The sequence below is a fragment of the Tigriopus californicus genome, chromosome 1, assembly GCF_007210705.1.
Source record: "Tigriopus californicus strain San Diego chromosome 1, Tcal_SD_v2.1, whole genome shotgun sequence".
Taxonomy (NCBI): Eukaryota; Metazoa; Arthropoda; class Copepoda; order Harpacticoida; family Harpacticidae; genus Tigriopus; species Tigriopus californicus.
The window spans coordinates 973,918-992,702 of record NC_081440.1 but is presented as its reverse complement, the minus strand read 5'-3'; the positions used below and the strand labels follow the sequence as shown (position 1 = coordinate 992,702).

Below are 18,785 nucleotides of genomic sequence, written 5' to 3'. Positions count from 1 at the left end.
TGGATCCAATTCGCATCCCGGATCCAATCTGGATCAGATTTACATGCCAGCCCCATCCCCCTTGATCGCATCCCGAACCCAATCCAGATCCAATTCGCATACATCCTCTCTGATCAAATCCCGCACTCAATCTGGATACAATCTGCATTTATGAAAGTTTGATGTTTTTGTTTGTGAATGTTTTTGAAGAAAATCAAAACAAGGGTGTATCCAAGCCAGACTAGAGCATTCCATTTCAAATTCTAATAGACTCACTCTTTCCAGCACTACACCAACAATTTGTTCCCAAATTATTCGGCCTTTGAAGTCAACGCAGGTCAAGTTTGAATCCTGAAAACCAATGATCATCATTTGTGTTTGATTGTCAAGGGCATTGACTGATAGATATTAATTTTACCATTCCCCTATGAGTAAGAACTTACGAAGTATTTAAATGGTTTTTTTTTGTTTCAAATTTAGCATTTTGACGAAATAAACTTCAGAAACATCAAAGAATGGAAAGGAAAGTCTTGACAATAGTTATGGAACGAAAAAAAAATAAATATAATAAACATAGTTTAGTTTTGGGTGGTCAGTTTCTTTCGGAAGGAAAAACTATCAAGACAGGGCAAATGGTTACGTTTTTAACCCAAACAGAGGTATATTTGCGGATCTGCAATATATCTTGTCTAGGCTTGCGGATTATGGTTGCTTAAAGGCCAGTTTCGATAGTTCTTTCCACCTGGCAGCGCCGAAAGACGAAGTATGGCCCAAAATGCCCCAAGATTGTCCCGCCTGGAACAGGCAATTTCAGGTTTGGCCGTGCTGTGGGCTTATAACAATGAGTCTAGATTGAATCAACCAACAATGGTGGATTTCTGAGTGAGCGAGAGACGGTTGCTAGTGAAGAATCAGCAAGCATTGGAAACAAACAACTATTGACATCAATAGTTTCCTGAAACATTCAAGCACGGATTGATATAAGTGACCCCACCCCGATCCTGCCCCACGAGAGACACGACAACACAAACAGACTCTGAATGCAGATTGTGTTGATTTTAAGAGTGTGATTTAGGGTGGGTAAATGCTGGATGGATGTGCTAGTCCGATTGGGAAACAAGGCCTGGATCATCAAGAACGAAGTCGTGGTTGAGTTTTAAGGTTTGGGCATGGCTTTGCTAAATGAAATTCTATAAAAAAAAACATTGATTTAAATTTTCACTTAATTTTTATTAACAGCCGCGGAACTGGTCACCCAAAATGAAATTGTGCCCATGGGGTCCTGATTTCAAAAAGTACCCTCATATGTCTTGGCATTTTTTTTTTTAAGATTTCATCCCGTGAAAATTTATTTGATCCTATCACTAAATTTATGGGTAGGATATTTTTCCAAAATCACCCAACCTGGCATTGTTGACTTGTTTTGGTTAAAGATATCAACGATCAGTCTTTTATTAACCCAACCAGATTTGCATGACCCATTTCATTCACGCCCCATCCGACCGGCCCGCCCGCCCCGATTACGTGCCGACCATTTTCCACCCGCGACTTCGAAAGCCACGGCCACCCCGCCCCCAGCCTAGTCTTGAAGGCACCCGGGCTGGGGGCTGGGAAATGGCATGGAAGCCAGGGGCGCCGGCCTTGGACGTCCAGCCTGGCCCAGAGCCTGTCCACCACCCTGGTAATTGTATTACTTGCTGGATGGGCCCCGGGGACGTGTATGCTCGCACTGATTCAGGCTCAGCGAAATGGATGCACATTAACCCTATGTAATATAGTGGTTCCTGCCTGCCCAAACGAGTGTAACCAGTCCGTCCCAGTCCGTCCCATGGCCCAGATGGGACTCTGGGTCCATCACTGTTAGTGCGAAAGAATGCTTTGATTTGAACGGCATCATTTAATCAGGCTATGCGGTTCCTCGTGTTCCTTCCTTGCAGCCAAAGTTAGACTCATGCCAGTCTTTGGATTTTTGGACTCCTTGCCGGACTCGAATTTTCGACTGGATTCCAGTCCAATCCAAAGACTCATCGGGTTCTTACTAAGCTCAAGCAGGCTAATGAAATCACCATTCACGGGCTGTTTTCTTTCATGGTCATTTCATGACCGAGTAAAGCACGTGTCTGGAGAATTTGAAAGAAAACATGTTAACTTTCTTGAATGAGTCCGGACTCGAGTCCGGCCCATTTCTCCCAAATCGAGTCTGGACTCGCTCTAGCACTAGCAGTTCGGTTCAATCAAAATCTGGCCAGCCCAGTATCAAATGGACCAATCAAAGATTGATCTTGTTTCGCTCCTTTTTTCATGACTCGGCAGGCCAACCGACGACCGGGGCCCATGATTCCGTGGCTATCGCGTCCTTGCCCTCGTCCGCCAGCGTCCCACCCACCTTACTGAGCAACCCTTGCTGTGTGGTGGGTTGCCGAAAAATCAAGTCCTTGCATGCGGCCCGAAACATCTATTTCTACCGGTTTCCGTTGAAAGACGCCGATCGAACTGCGGCTTGGACACGAGCCATCGGTCAAACCAATGACGATGGCACCCCCTGGCAGCCCAAGAGCGGTAAGGCTTTCAATCGCATCAATAACATCAGCTATGATCCCTTTTCTCCTTGGGCGCAGCTTCCCGTATCTGTTCGTTCCATTTTGTGGGTGAGGCCAAAGTAGACGACCCGCTTAGTCCGGCTTATATTCCCACCATTTTTCCGACCGAAGAAGAAGAACTGGAAGAGGAAGAACTTGAAAGCCTGGAAATGGACGAGCCAGTGGACAACCCAACGACTATCACATCCGAACCGAAGCCTCAAAAAGAACTCAGTAAACTAGGTGATCTCAAAAAGTTAGACGAAATTGATTGGCTAGAGACGAAAGCGGAACCCGTGTTTTTCTGGGACGACGGTCCGAAAATGGTCGACCAATGCACTCAAACCACCGAGGACTTTGAAGCGCCGGATTCGTTCACATGGATTTGCCAACGAAGGGCAGTATTTGAGGATATCTCAATCCATTCCACCATGGTTTCGATTCCGAGTTGGGGTGCCCAACCCTTTCCCACCCCAACCGAGAAAAAGCCAAAACCCGTTGACCAGATTGTGTGCGTGGAAAACAGCCAGCAGAATCATTGAGACTGAAACACTGATGGATAAGGCATCACGGCTGGACATTCGTCCCAACGATTTCTGCCGTTCCAGCATTGCTTACCATTAGCTGAACCCGGTCTAGATATGAAAGGTATGGAGTAGAGGGACACCACGGGTATTTATTCATAGTAGAGGTTTGAAGAAAGATTGACTTTACAGGCTTCATGCTTGAAATGAAGTCAAAATTTTGCGACCCAATGCAGGGATTCCAGAACGACAGAGCACTCGAAGAAGGAGCGAAAATGATATTGGTTCGCCATTTCCTGGTTAATAGTAACGAAAATCGCAAATATCGAAATCGTAGTAATTCATTTCTTTTCTCAAAAAATGAAGTCCGTCTCAAATTGGTGCAATCATAACCAAACACCCCAAACAACACTACTTACTTTTACAACCACCAAAGCGACCGTTTTTTGTTTTCTCCTAGCAAATGACGGATGCACTGAGACTTTTTGACAATTTGCTGAATTATTGCCGAATGTCTAACAAGGAATGTACCTTAAATAGGAAAGTTCAGGGCTAAAATTGTGCTTGAACTGTTCAACATTGAAGGATTATGTGACTTTGAATCATGCTATATCTGCGGTGCTTCATAGTTGACATCGCCTCATATTCCCCAATGAAATGAAATGCCTGATTCACAACGAACTTTTTTTATGACTTAAAAGTTCACGGATTTTGCAACATAAAAGCTGTCATGTCTGAATGTATAAAAACAAGTCATAACACGAAATAATTAAATACTAGCTTGAATAGCATCGTGATACTAAATTTATCTCTGGACTTAAACGTGCGATATATGCAATCACATGTTGGAAAAGCTTTACCAACTTTTAACTGGATATGCTCATCGAATTTTCCATTATCTTGGAGGACTACACCTAAATCCTTCATGGATGAGACCTGCTCAATGTCCTTACCTTCATCATCTAATAGTGGAGTGTCTAATGGCGTCGACCCCAAAGGTCATTGAGCGGAATTTCATTCCATTCAATGCCATGTTACTCACAGCAACCCAGGAGTAGATTTGGTCTAGGACCTTTGCCAGACAACCGGAATCCTGACCATTCCTACCAACTACCAATTTTGTATCATCAGCATAAGAAGAGATACTGACATTACTACTACCAAGCTTCTGAAGCGGAGCAATGAAGATAATGAAAAGGAGAGGACGACCCAAAATGGAGCCCTGAGGAACTCAATTTTGGGTCCTTCCTTTTCTGTTTGATGGGTTCCATTTCACTTGTCAACATTTGCCATAGTCTGGGCATTAGTCGTTCCTCAATAAAAGGAACGAATTGCAGCTACAGTTACATTAACCATTACCCGAAAAAAATGTAATGGCGTTACTCGTTACAATTACTGTTACTAAAATTTTAGATGACCAATACTTTATGGTTTACCCCAGCCAGACCATTCTTCTCAAAAGAAATGGAGTTTTTTTGACTCAAGCAGGCCTAATTCGTAACATTTGAAGATTTCTTATCAACATTTTTCAATAATGAGCCTTGGCATTTATTCTTGGCATAATTGTTCAAAATGTATTGCTTCACTTACTTTGAGGATTCAAGATTGGGACCCTGGATGGGATAATGATTGTTAAAGGTTTGAGACAATGTCGCAAAATTCACGATGGAAAACAGTATTAGACATCGACTTCTCTGTAACAAGTCCATCACTTCAGTGAATTAAATGAAGTGAAGTGAGGAGGCTTTGGAAATCTGAAACTTTATTTTATTCAAGCCAAGGCTAGATTTTCCGTGCTTGAGTCCAACGGAATCTGATTGAGAAAATGTAAACACTAAAGCAACAAATGCAACAAGATTCAAAACCAATAACACCTTCACAGCGGTTAAGAGCAAACACAATTTTCAACCCTGACTTTCTTTGATCAATGGAATTAGTAAAAATGGCGATTTCTGTAGAGCGTTAAGGTTCTTCAGCTCTCACGAGATAAACGAAACATTAAAGGCCATTCTGGAAGCTGAAAAAGGAACGAGTAACGAGTAATTCTTGTAGATTTTGGGTCGTTACAATAACACAATTTTAAAATGTAATGCAATTACAGTTCCTTTTTCGAGAAAAGGAACGAATTACTGTAATTGCGTTACTAATGCCCTGGCCATAGTTCAGCACAAAATGCGTAATTTCTCACATGTGGTGAAATATGGCCATGATGATGTTTTGAATGTCGAGCCATCAATGCGCGTATTGATAAGGAAAAATATTCCCGTCTGTCCATTCGCCAAAGACAAAGATTTAGTCACCTCGATCGCATTAGACGGTCAAATTTGGAAAATTGAATATTGGCAATTTTATTACTTGCGACAAAGGATTCGATACAGGCGCCAATTGGTCTACGCTTGGGTAGGCCACTTAAACTTGGGAATAATACAGGGGTTGACCTCTCCTCAGAACAGACAGAGACGAGGCGGTTAAGAGAAACAGCCGACAAATACGTAAGCAGTTACGATCGTAAACGGCGAGGTTCAAGTCAATCTAATTGGCCCGTTTCCCCGTAGCCTTTTGAGTGGGATCGGCCACGAGAGACAGTAGCTTCTTGCGTTCCATGCCCTGGGTGGCGCTCCGGAATTCCACCAGCTGACTCTCAAAGGTCTCCCAGAAATTGGCCCCCTCGGCAGTGGTGAATGTGGATTGAAGCTTCATGAACACTTGGTTGGCCTTCAATCGGATCTCCTGAGCTCGACTCGACCAGTCGTCATTGGAGGGATTCGTGTCTTTCGGCGTGGATTCGCTCTGAGGGCCAACGTATTTCCGCAGTTTCCGGATGGTGGTCACGATATCGGGCTGTTTCTTCAACATGAGCGGCGTCAGAGAGAGCGTGCCCAATTCGGCCAGGGCCTCGAGACACGCCTCCATCTCGGGGCGGAGGTAATGGAGCGATTGCTTGATGGCCAGATCCAGATCCACCAATCGTTGTTCGATTTTCAACCATTTGATCTGTTTGATTCATGAATGCAACGATTCGTTAGTACACTCAACAGCCAACTCATCTCGTACAGAAAATAAGGTTCACCTTTTCCTTCTTGTTGCTCAGCTCCCGCTCTTTTCGTAGGATCTCTTCCTCCTCAGGGGTTCGATTGAGTTTCTGCTCAAGTTTCTTTCGGATTTCATCCGGGATGAACTGACCGCTTTCGACTTTGTCCTTGAACTTGAGGGCGTTCTTGGCGGTGACCTTTTCCCATTGGATCTCGGCTTCCTTCGACTCGAAAGTCACCGGTCGGTCCTTATCCAAATTGATCTCGATCATGTCACCCGTGGCCTTCACCTGAACCCACATTTTCCTGGGCTCTTTTTTCGAAGCTGGTGCGGTATTCGTCGTAGGGGTGGTCAATTTATTGGGCGTGTCACCCTCCTGGAACAAAGCCCGAAATCCGAGTGATAATCAGTCTTTCTAAATGGCACATGGACATGAAATGGGCCCTACCTTCTCTGGCACGATCTCATCATCGAATTTCTTGGGTTTAATGACGCGTCCGGATCGGCTTATTTTTTCGGCCGCCGCCGCATCAGGCTGAGTGGTGACGGGTGTGGCCGCAGCGGCCGCGGCTCGAGACTGTTTGGTGGGGGGAGGGGTGGCCACCACGGTCGGTGAATCCTCGGCTCGGCGTTTGGTACCGCGTTTAGCCGGCGCTCGTTTGGCGGATTTCCCCTCGTCGATGGTCAATTCCGACTCGCCCACCCCATCCGATGCTCCGGTGTCGGGGTCTGAGACGGCACTGCTTTTAAGAGGGGCTTCGGGCGCGGCGGGAGCTCCCGCCGCCTCCTCCAGCCCGGCTTCTTCTTCCATGGCCATGAGTTTTTCGGCCGTCTGAATGTCGGGGTTGTTTTCGATCTCATAGAGACCCTCGGCAAAGCCTTTCTTGTTCTTTTGTTTAGCTGAAAGGTGAACCCGAATGGTCAGTCTAATGAATTACTAATGATATTGGGGTATTCTTGCTATAATATATGGGGACTTGATCAACCTGTGTTCAAAGCACCCGCCCGCGTTAACCAAAGTCATAACTTGAAGGGGTGTTTGAGGGACGATCAAGGGCGTAAAGAATGGAGGAAATGGCTCGCAGTCGCAAGATCGACGTGATCTTCAATCCACAACTCGCGATAGGGCAAGGTTTTGACCAAGTAAAGTCAGTTTAAGAAAGATATGGCCACAATTCTATAAATTACTTCACCCTGGCCATAGAAATCACTCAAATAAAAACAAAGGAACCTTGGTGGCCGATTGGTCTTATGTACCCGAGAGAGGCACGACATGGTTCCCCAAAGGGCGTGGGTTTGAATCCCGCCTTCGGAGAAAAACTAAAGAAAGTGTCAAAGACCGACCAGATTCGAAATCATACTTAGGACTCACTTACAGCCCTAGATATAAAAAAGACCAGCATGAATCGGGTTCTATGAGCACCCGCATTTTAGGTCCCCTCAAGCCCATCATTAGCGCATCATTATTGTGGGTTAGGTGAAGGCCACGCTTTTACTGAGAACCTCTCGGGCCATCCATCGCCTGGCGTTCATCATTTGATTACTCATGACCAACAAATGGTTGGGTGGGATCCACCTAGTCATCCATCAAAAAAACTCAACCAAGCATCCCACCCGTTGTCGTCACCCGTTGCCGTCACCCGTGGTTGCTCACCGAACTTGTCCTTGGTCTCCTGGTTATAGTCCCAGATGTCGTCCCGTTTGCAGATGGCCGTTTCGTAGGTGCCGAAGAAGAAGACCTCGTACTTGCCACTGCCTTTGTCCTTCTCAATGCGGGCCGGCCAGGCCGGATACCCGCGCACCTTGGCCCACACCTTGGCGCCCACGGAAAAGCTCTTCTTCACCATAATTGATCAGACCGCTCTCTCTGTCTCTCTCTGTCTCTGGCTGTGCGTCCCACTCCAATCCGATGTCAATCCGTGCCCGTCAGATATCCTCACACCGGGATAACCCTCCCACTCACTCTGCCACAATCTAGGTGACCTCCAATTTGGGCCACTCACCGCGAACGGACCAACGGGACCAACGGGACCAACGGGACCAACGAGAATGAATTCCGTCTCTTTTTCTTGGCGTGTCCACTTGTCTCCACTCAACCATCCGATCAATCCCACCAAATTTTGTTGTGCCTCTTCAGCGTTGCCCAAATGTACCTTAGTCCCGGGTCAGCCGAGCCATTAGCACGCTGAAGCTGAACGGGTGAGAAGGCCGGAGTTTCAAGCGGGGTAATGGTGCGCCCGTACGAGTCAAGGCACGCGTTCGATCGGAATTGATGGCGTCAAAGCTGAGAGCCCTGGTCCCACATGGGGGTATGAGTTCAAGTTCAGACCTGGGATCAGTACCCAACACGGTAATGCTAGTCCGTTCCTATGATGGGTGGTTCATTCAGGCCCGATCGGGTTTCGGCGGCCTGGGTTTACCTGCCGGGGGGACGAGGCCCTCAAACTTAACCCGGTCGAAATTAGGGCGGAAGCCCGGCGGAAGCCGGACTGGACCTTTGGCCATCGAAAAGCCTGTGAGGCAACCCTGAGCTCGAGCATGCGCGTTGGTTTTGAATCAGGGTGATGGGAAGTTGAGTAACGCCATGGTGAACCTGAACATAAATATCAACCGCAAAATTAGCCGCATGGGCATTGAAAAGTAGACCTCACCCACCTCACCCCATGGTGCTAGTATATTGGCTGAACGGTCCAATGGATTACTAGTCACAACATCAAATGCCCTTCTATGCCTACCGACAGGCCCCCTATCCACGTATATTTTTGAAGCAAAGTATCCACGAGCTTACCTGTGGCTATACCAATTCGGAATAAGACGACCCCTCCATGCTACTCTCTCGAATAATGCCCGGGCATCGGGTTCACTTATGTAATTCACGGCGCTCCTCTTGGATTGATCCCCTTGTTCGTCACTCTGAGCCATCGAGCGCGCTCACTGGAGCGGGTTTGAAACCCTGTGTGTGGCCTTTTTCTCATGACTGCCTGGACTGCATCCGCCTGCATCCTTGGTTATTCTCATGCTTTAGGACACATGGCTCCATTGGCCCCCTAGGCAGCCAGCCCCACGTTGTGCCACCATCCCACCACTGCCCGCCGGAGGCCCACTGGCTAGCCTTCCCAGTCAGTCAACCGCCATCCCCCCCCCCTCCTCACACACACACTCGTGGATGACCGGTTCAAGTCATGTCGCGGAAATTGCCGGGCCCCGGGCCCACGGGCCGTCAGGGGTCTGGGCGTGTCCCGGGTGCGGCCCGAATGGTTCCCACCGAGGCCCCGCCTGATTGGCCACGAGTGTATGATCACATTTTGACTATGCGGTCGGCTCGCACGGCGCCCGTGGATCAGATGGGTTGCGAGCGAGCTCATGACTTTCAAGCCTCGCCTGAGGTGGGGTCACGGAGTCGGAAGTTTAGCGGTTCTCTGGCCTGGATCTTGGCATGCATGGCTAACATCCAATTGCTGATTAGGATCACCGAGTTCTGGCTTTAGAAATATGAACTACCAACGGGTTTCCCGCCTCATTGGCCTGCTCTTGGTCTGGACAATTTCAGCCACTTCTAGAAATAAGACGGAAATAAGAAGATTATTCTGGACTAAGATGGAATCAGATTCCATCAATTAAAGGCAGGTCATTTCATGCCATTTATGGTTATGCCACTTATGCTAGTGGTTCGTTTGAAAGTAATGATGTCCAAGGCTGATGCAGCGGACCAAGATTAGGCCGAAAATTCGAAGAAGTGAATGGTACAGGCGATACGAAACTTTCGTTTCCGTTCGCAGTCCACATCTCGAGAAGGCCATGTTAGGATATTCTTTCTGTCCCATGGCTCTCAAGCGACTATCGTCGAAAATCTGGCCGTTGGATGGTAGCCCGTGGTCGATATCACTGCCTCCAATTAGCTGTGGTAGAATATAGTGACGAGATCCAATGAATAATCACGGTCGGTTCCAACGCCGAGTACTCGACATTACTAGAGTATGGCGAGAACCATGGTGGCCCAGGGTAGATGTCCCCTGTGCCGCAATTGCTCATTTATTATAATCTTCAATCGGCAGCCGAAGAACGGCAATCTCTTTTGCCTTGACTTTACATTCATTGCCGGAATGGCACTCTTTATTCCAGAAGTTCAGGAAGAAAACTTCGTTAGTGGATCAGATTCAATTCATGGCCAATTTCATACCTAACGAAGTCGAGGTTCCTCTCTTGCTAACTTAAGTACTGAGCTATTTGGGGCTTTCAAACATTTTCAAACGAAAAAGGCCATGTATTGTTGAGAATGAACACTTTCTACGCGTTGTGAAGCACAGCCGTCATTTAGATACATGCATGGATTGCGAACGGAAGCCAAAAGTTCTCATCTCCTAAACCGTTCAATTTATTCAAAGCAAGCACTTCATACGACCCCAAGATCTTGTTAAATAGATGAACTTGGTCAGGTTTGAGCTCAAAGCTATGCTTAGGGAACTCAGGAGATAGGTCCAAAGTTATGTAGTAAACACAACATAAAATTCGAATTTTCGGCCAGCTCTTGGTCAACTACGTGTACTTTTGGCAACACAACTTTAAAACGAACCACTTTACAATGAAATAACATAAATATGACGTGCTTTTAATTGAGGAGATCTACGTTCCTTGTTTCATTATTTTATTTCGAAAAATAGTTCAGAATTGCTTTTACCAAGAGCTTGCCGATTTGCAGGGAAGCTGGTAGTAGTCCATATCTCTAGAAGTCCGTGGTATACCAATTCTCATCATCAGAAAAATTCAAGTTGATTCCATTAAGCACGTTTTGCACGTATTGCATTAAAATTGAGGTGTTGAAAAACTACGTATAAAATCAATGGGAATAGAAAACTAAGAATGAACATGACGTAAACTGATTCACCACATCCTTGGTTTGCTCTAGGTTCAACGCTTTCAATGCCTGGTGTCTTTGATGCTATCTTCGCAAACCAAGGACGAGGTCAATTTTAAGGCTATGGAACGGCTCAAAGCCCATGGTCTCACCATCCAGTCCTTGCTGGCCACCGATGATCAAACTCTCGGCCAACTCATTTATCCCGTGGGCTTCTGGAAGGTGAGTACCACAACTGAAGCGTTTCTATAAATGACAATCCTAATTAACACAGACATGATTTTGCTAGCTCTTGTTGAATAAGGTGTAAATTGCAGATGTAGACTGAAAGTGAGCCAATCGGGGAGTTGACAATTTCAAAAACGATAAATCAATGCCTGTCGAATAAAGCCTTGCTTTGCTTATCTATGATTTGCCGGTTATTTTCTTGTCAAATGTTATAGCGCCTTTGCATATGACCGTTGACAGTACCGCAAACAATATACTTCTTTGAACTTTTTTGGATCTCTCACTAATATAAAGATTATTTTTAACGATAAAATGTAATTCGATGGTTTTTTTTCTTGCGACTTCCTTACCGCCATTAGGAGTGAGATCCCCAGTACTTCAAGATGAAATAATTATATGTCCTATTCAGCTTTAGATTTAAACATTACGTTAACCACCGACGAATTAAAGTTGTCGGAGCCCTTGAATGTTGGATTGATCTGGAATTTTGGTCAAACACTTATCCAATTCTGTTATAAACCAAGCTACAGGATCAACGCATACATACTCCTTACGAATGTTTGAGGGCACCAACTTGAACGACGGATGAGCCCAACAAAGGAGAGAGTTGAGTTGGACTTCATCGTTCGAACAACTGGCTTGGATTTTGAGCACGTCTCGTCTATGTAAGATTTAGGTTAGTCCTCCAAAATAACGGAAAGTTCGATGAGCATATCCAGTTGAAGGTGGGTAAAGCTTTTCAAATGTGAGGTTGGATATATTGCACGTTTAAGTCCAGCGATAGTATCAAGATGCTAACTCTGAACCAGTCGATTGTCCAGCCACATCTTGAATATCCATCACCCATTTGGGCTCCAATGAGTTCAGCCGGTTTGCAAAAGGTCGAACAAGTCCAAAGATGTTTCATTACGAACATCACAGGAATGAGAGAGCTCTCGTATTGGGAGAGACTGACAAAGGTGGTACTGTACAGTGTTCAGAGAAGGTACGAAATGTATCTGATATTCTACGTTTTCAAAAGCTTTCATGTGGTTTTAGGGTCAATTCTAGTGACCGTAGAGGCTTAATGTGCGTTTTGAGAGCACCTTCAAGCCCTCGAGAATCCAGACTAGTTCGAACAATGAAGTCCAGTTCTCTGCTTTGTCGGGCTCCTTCATTGTTGAAAGTGATTCCTTCTAATAATCGTAAGAAATTCGCAGGCGTGGTTCATCCGCTAGCATCTTTCATGGAAACTCAAATTCGTTGATGGACAATTATCATAAAAAGATTAAAGGGTGCGAAATCGACGAAATGCATCCTTTCATTTTGATAATACTTGGGATTCCATTCCATGGAGCGGTTAGAAAAGCCCGTGAAAAAAAAAACAAACTAAAAAAAAAGATTCACGAAAACTTGAAGATGCTGTGCAAACAACGCACATTTTTTCACCTAAATGGTTAAGTTCTACATCTGCTTATTTTGTGCTTTAAACAAAACCTGAATCTTGAAACTTTATGCCAACCATATTATGCTAGCGAGTTAACTCATTAGGTCTTCTTTCAATTGAGACTGATCACAATTACTTACGCTACTTCAATTTTCAGCTCGATCGAGCCTCTGAATCAAAAGTTATTCCCTCTCAAAGCGTAGTTCATTACAAGTCTAATCCTCTTTTCGGTCGACTTGATTCCGAAATGTTAATTTTCGACTTTAGCATCCTCGTCCATGTTCAAGTGGTTCATGGTCTGACCAAACGTGCTCTAGCTCAGCGGCAAATACTAACCTTGTCTTTATGTATTTGAGCGTAGTTTCGTCTGATGATAAGTCCGTTGCAGCTAGAAATGTTCAACAATATATTTTCATACGCTGATCAAATACTATTTTTGGTGGTGTGCCGATTTCTTATGCCACTCATTTATCAGTTGTCTACGTCACGCCAACGAGCCAACCTCTTTTTTCCGTTGAACAATGGACTGCGCGACCCCGCGGAACCCATTGGCGCCATCAAAACTTGTTCACAGTCCTTTTCGCCGAGGAGGAACAAGACAAGTTTTTTTCTAGGAAATGTTTTTCTCGTATTTGATTGGTGGGTTTGTGTGGGCTTGTCGGGTCAAGAAATTACGTCTTCGACAAGAGGCCGTGAATCACTTTATGCATTAATGTTGATTTGTTCTTCTGTGACCATTTGCCAGGGTTAGCTTCTTCATTGTCAATATGATTTAAAATGTGTTGGAAGAGATGATAATTAGAAAAATGACTGAAAAGGTTCCTCCATTTCAAATCGACTGAATTTTGCAATAAAGATTAACGTTCAGAAGTTATGCCTGGTGCAGTTAATTTTCAGTTTATTCGCCAACTATTTAATGCAAGCGACCCTAAAAGTGGTCGAATAAGTTTAGCTCAAGATCAGAAATGGCTCCACCTGAACGAGTTGTCATTTGTCTGCCAAACTTTATGCTATAGAGCGAGAACAAGTCGAAAGTCAGAGAAAAAATGTCTTAAAATGCACCCAAAACTAGGCCAACCAAGTGTAATATCATCCATTTCTGATAATATTTTTTTCACAAAAAAATAGCTGTTTGTCACATTACGTGAAAAATATTTGTTTCGTGGGTCGTTGTATAAGGAACGGGCTTGAAACTAATTGGCCTATATTTTTACATTGTCTAATTGGGTGGCATTTGATTCAAAACTTGATGAGTACAATATGCTTTAACGCGTGACATATTTTTATCTTGTCTGTTTTGATCATGCGGCGCAGTATCCTTGGCAACATTCCATTGAGTTCTAATCTAAAAGCTGAGGCTGTTTTCATTTGCCTAGGAATTATTCAATCTGCAAATTATCGTTCACTTCCCTCAGTGTTTATGCAAGTGTCTCAAAGTAAAAACATGTCGAAAGCACGAGCTTCATCAGATTAAGTCTCCTCCGACTAGACGCTCAAAATCGGCGGAAAGGTGGATGCAACAGAGAGCTGTTTTCATCTCAAGAGAAGCTTTCCAGAATCCGACTTTTTCTAGAAAGTGCAAAAAGAGAACTTGTTCCGTTGGCTTCAATTCGAAAAGATAGACAAGCCTCCATGTCTACTCTCAAACGTGATTCGATCCCAGAATCGTGTCTACGTACTACCACAATCCCTGTTACGGAGGTCGCTTAAAGAGATTTATGAGCCGAACCAAAACCCGTTTGACACTTTGAATGGGCCGCGGAAAACATCAGTATCCCCAGACCCCGGATCATCCACCGATTGTGATTTCGCTTTAGTTGTCTCTCGGCATTCCTCCGGACTAGTTGGTTGGCTTGGTCGGCTCGGATTGCACAAGATTGAAGTTTTGTACAGCTAGATCATTGAACTGAAAGTGCATCGAGGCCGGGCTAGCTAATGCCACAGGTGCTTTACGAAAAAGTGCTTTGAAACGGAATCAAATCTCACGAGTCACACGGTGAAATCGCAAGATTGGAGGACGTGTGGACTCGACCTGCCGGTATTAGACCCCTTTTGTTCAAGATCCCGAGGCCTTGACAACCCAGCTGAAAAATATCTGAGAGCGTTTGTTTCCATTCAGTCATGATTCCAAGGGCCCAACGTGAAAACGCCAGTTCAATGAATGCCACGAATCAAGAAGAGAACGGAAGGACCAAGTCTTTCAAACCTCCTCCCAAATGGTTGGTCAAGGGACAGCTTTGGGTGTACGAGAAGATCCTGATCATACAATTTGCCGCCTTGCTCAACTTGGGACCAATCATGAAGAGAATATAGCCGAAGAGGATGTGTGTCGCCACTCAAAAATGTGGACCTCTTCTCCGGATTGATCTCTTCCCGCGAGATCATGGAAATAGTTGTGCGATGAGGCGTGTTTGATGATGATGATGATGATGATGATATAATGTTCTGCACTTAGGACCCCGATTGGGATTGTCGCTCCCCGTCTGGTCCCAAAAATAAGAAGCTTGTTTGATGGTGGTTAACTTAACATTTTGAATGGCGCCATTTCAGAGGAAAGTCACCTTCCTGAAGAAGACCTGCGAGATACTAGCCCGAGATTATGGCAATGACATCCCAGATACGGTTGAATCCCTCTGCACTCTACCTGGAGTTGGACCGAAAATGGCTCATCTGTGTATGAACATTGCTTGGAAGAAGCAAAGCGGAATTGGTGAGTCTCATCTTCAGGTATAACCTTGCTTGCCGAGTGTTTCTTATTTCAGTACATTCACGGAAGTTCGGCCGACTTTTTCATGTTCAACAATAGCACACGTGTTTGCTCTATCAAAAAAAAATCGATCGATTTAGCCTAGACTTGAATCAAAGTCCGTAATTCCAACAACCGGTTTTGATGTTTTATTTTTTGTTCACCCACAGTGGTGACCTGTCTGAGTTTGTTCTAGAACATGTAACAAGTCTGACCAGTTTTACTACCTGTATTACAGGTGTGGATACTCACGTGCACCGTATTGCCAACCGTCTGGGATGGACAGGCTCAAGGGGAACGAAGACACCCGAGGAAACTCGAAAAGCCTTGCAAGATTGGTTGCCAGAGTCCAAGTGGACGGAAATCAATTGGCTTTTGGTGGGATTCGGCCAAGAGCGATGTCTACCCGTGTCACCGCTTTGTGGGGATTGTCTTAATCGGGACCTGTGCCCTTATGGACAGGAAAAAATCGCCTCGGGGAAAGCCCGATCCTCTCCGAGAAAAAAGAGCTAGGCCCGCCAAACATGCCTCGAGTCAAATGTTAAGTGAAGGCCCCCCACCTCTTGTCGACTAAACTTTCCGTCATAAGTATTCCCATTTACTTTATTTATATTCAAGGTCCCTTGTTTTTATCTTGTCACTCGAGTGTGTGGGAATGATGTGAGTATTTGCTGAAATATATACTTTATTTACTCCGATTCATTTCGTTTCATGTGTGAAAACATCGTAAATCTCTTCGTACCTCGGCGTGTAGTAGTATGTTTGAAGCGAATCTCTTGTTTAAATCTCGTTATTTGACCAATTGAGCGATACTCGAATAACTTCCCGTTTTATGCCACCTCGACAGTTTTTTTATTTTCTTTCACGCAAAGGCATAAACTTGATCAAAAAATCAATTGAGCCGCAGGATATCCTTTTTGGTTTTTATTTAACAAGTACTTTTTGCCAAATTGATAGAACAAACTTTGCCTCCCCATTTTGAGAAAAACGGAAAATAAATCTAAAAGGTTGAGAGATTATTAATTCCTCATTCAGGTGTAGGCCAGTGTAGGTCATAAAGGTACGTAATGTTCTTTATAGTTACGTATTTTTTGGTCTTATCTTTTTATGTGTCTAGTTTTCTTGGTCATTTTGTCGTGAAGTATGAAGAACATTCGGTTAATTGTGTGATTGTGTATCTCCTTTTGATTTGAAGAGGTCAAAGCCCTGTGTCGATTTTGATGACTTTGAAACCTTACACTTGTATCTCAAGAAACCATACAATCAACCCTCTTTGAAGGTGATGACAATGGGCCCAAAGACCTGCGTAAAGAAAAACTAAGAAAAGAAAGATAAATGAGCACAAATATTTTAAGTGTGTTGCAAAAGTACATGATTTACTTTTATGCAATACACATGAATATGTCACCTATAACTACTTATTCCTATGGTGCTGGGGTTTCAAAAAGTACCTTACATATGATAGTTAGGCCCGGTCAAGAATTCTGAGCAAAAATACCCTTTGTTGACGGCAACATCGCACATTCACCCAAATTTGTTCAAAAATTTGCAGATAAACTTGCCCAAATATACTGATTGACAAGGTTAATTTGGATTTCATACATGAAAATATGCAAACCTTATTACTATTTGAAGATCGTAATAAGCAGCAATTTCCATAACGAAAAATTGATCTGAAGACACGTCATTAAAATCAGCAAGCTCATTATGCTGTTTACTTCATAGATGTTTTTGTGATAAAAATGAGACAGTCGTTTTCGAAGTTCTTAAAATGGCGTTTTTAAAATCCCATCCTTATCATTACACCAACACACGGCAGCCTAAAAAGGGCAAACAATGTTAAATTTAGAGGATAAATGATTTCGATTCTCCTCCAATACTGATATTTTGGAACGAATGTATCATCTAATTTCTTGATGCTGAAGTTTTGGTATCTTGTTCTTTTCCTCATTAGCCACAAGATGAGGCAGAAAATGGGATGAAACGTAAGAAACTAGATTTCATTTTTCTAATCATCCCATGGACTCTTGTTTGATGTTTTCATGGTTATTTATTCATGTGCTTTAAAATGTAGCTAATGCTAAAGGGAGAAGAAACAAATAAAATAATCTCATTTGTCGTGCTCGCAAAAAAAAACGAAATGATGGAAGAAAGTAAGAGCTGGAAATCAGTGCAATACAAGAGAGAAACATCCATGTGTGCAACTGATTTCAAATCTAATGCTGACAAGCTTCTTTAAAAGTTCATGACAAGACGCTTATTATGACAACTTTAAAACAAGGGCATTTTAACTATCATTGGTTAAACATATTCTTGCTATACCTTGCTTAGACCAAGCCTTCCCTGAGGACTAATCAATCTTGAGGAGCCTTCCCCTGCTCGAGCTCTAGATTTGAACTATTGATTTGATCAAAATCGTCATAACCCCAAGCCTTATTGTTATTCCAATATCTCAGCTTCAAATTACAGGTTAACACCATCATCTTCACGCTTACATACAGACATGTTATCTAACAGCCACTTCCTCTAAATAGTTAATACACTAGAACTTTGGAATTATCTAATCATTCATGTTCTCTTTAGAGTCGCAAATAGGTATGTTGCCAAGATATAGATAAGGATAGTTGAAGAAATGAAAGAGACATAATTCCTTCATTCAATGCCTAACGGTCAGTGTTCGATCAAGTACGAGGAACGTACGACCCTTCATTCCCTGTTTTTTTGAGTTTTGGGCAGGCCTTGGAATGCCGCTGAAATTTATGAATTACGAGTTTTCGCTCGAACGGATCGCCTGAAAAGCGTGCTTGTTTGGACGGATAAGAATGGCTTAATGATCTTGTTGTTGCTGGATGCATTGCTGAGATGGTTTTTTGTGTGTTGCTTTTGGAACCCCTGGTGAGTTATGATTTGGTCACAAACTGCAACAACATTTGGGTCTTAACTCACGTACGGGTTTTTGGAAATTATCCTCTAATTCGTATCAGGCTCATAAGGATTAAAACGATGCTTTAAATATTTTGCCACTTTCCAGTCACGTTTCGTTTTAAAGCGTGCATGGCAGAATCAAGGATTCAAAAATGTCAGACCATGATTAAATGTTCCATGATTTCATCTCGAAGTCAGTATTGATGACTTTTTGGTGCAAGTTTGGCTGAAGGCTAGCGAGAGCGGGGAAAAAAATTGCAGTTTACCAACAGATTTGAGACAGTTGACTCTTAGTGTTAGTGTCCGTTCAAGATTATGAAAGTCCCTCTCTCATCAAAGTTCATAAACTAAAAAGTAAGATAGTGTTAACTCTAAAATTCATTGCAAATCTGAACCATTGATTGTCCAATCATCCTTTTCAATTCAAATGAAAAGGTTTTTTTGCTCAATATTTTTGAATGATGCGTATTTTGATTTCAGTCTGAGATTC

The 18,785-nt window shown here is 43.7% G+C and overlaps 3 protein-coding genes across 4 annotated transcripts; 2 read left to right on the top strand and 1 right to left on the bottom strand.

Annotated features, from left to right (window-relative positions):
* The first annotated feature begins 1,268 nt into the window (after positions 1–1,268).
* Positions 1,269–4,503, top strand: LOC131889023 (uncharacterized). 2 transcript variants are annotated; one of them, XM_059238011.1, is made up of 3 exons: positions 1,269–1,660; positions 2,293–2,538; positions 2,598–4,503. In XM_059238011.1, exons 1-3 carry the CDS (start codon positions 1,453–1,455, stop codon positions 3,098–3,100), a joined length of 957 nt encoding a protein of 318 aa, XP_059093994.1. In that variant the 5' UTR covers positions 1,269–1,452; the 3' UTR covers positions 3,101–4,503. The 2 variants fall into 2 exon arrangements, with proteins under 2 accessions (XP_059093994.1, XP_059094003.1); XM_059238020.1 differs by lacking the exon at positions 1,269–1,660 and adding an exon at positions 1,694–1,838.
* A 902-nt stretch (positions 4,504–5,405) lies between these two features.
* Positions 5,406–8,278, bottom strand: LOC131889013 (PC4 and SFRS1-interacting protein-like). The gene is made up of 4 exons (XM_059237999.1): positions 7,770–8,278; positions 6,564–7,015; positions 6,153–6,491; positions 5,406–6,076 (listed from the first exon to the last, which is right to left on the bottom strand). Exons 1-4 carry the CDS (start codon positions 7,960–7,962, stop codon positions 5,615–5,617), a joined length of 1,446 nt encoding a protein of 481 aa, XP_059093982.1. The 5' UTR covers positions 7,963–8,278; the 3' UTR covers positions 5,406–5,614.
* Positions 8,279–9,247: 969 nt separating this feature from the next.
* Positions 9,248–16,068, top strand: LOC131889038 (endonuclease III-like protein 1). The gene is made up of 4 exons (XM_059238031.1): positions 9,248–9,501; positions 11,022–11,192; positions 15,175–15,334; positions 15,609–16,068. The coding sequence occupies exons 1-4, from the start codon at positions 9,298–9,300 to the stop codon at positions 15,881–15,883; spliced, it is 810 nt and encodes a 269-aa protein (XP_059094014.1). The 5' UTR covers positions 9,248–9,297; the 3' UTR covers positions 15,884–16,068.
* Positions 16,069–18,785: the final 2,717 nt, after the last annotated feature.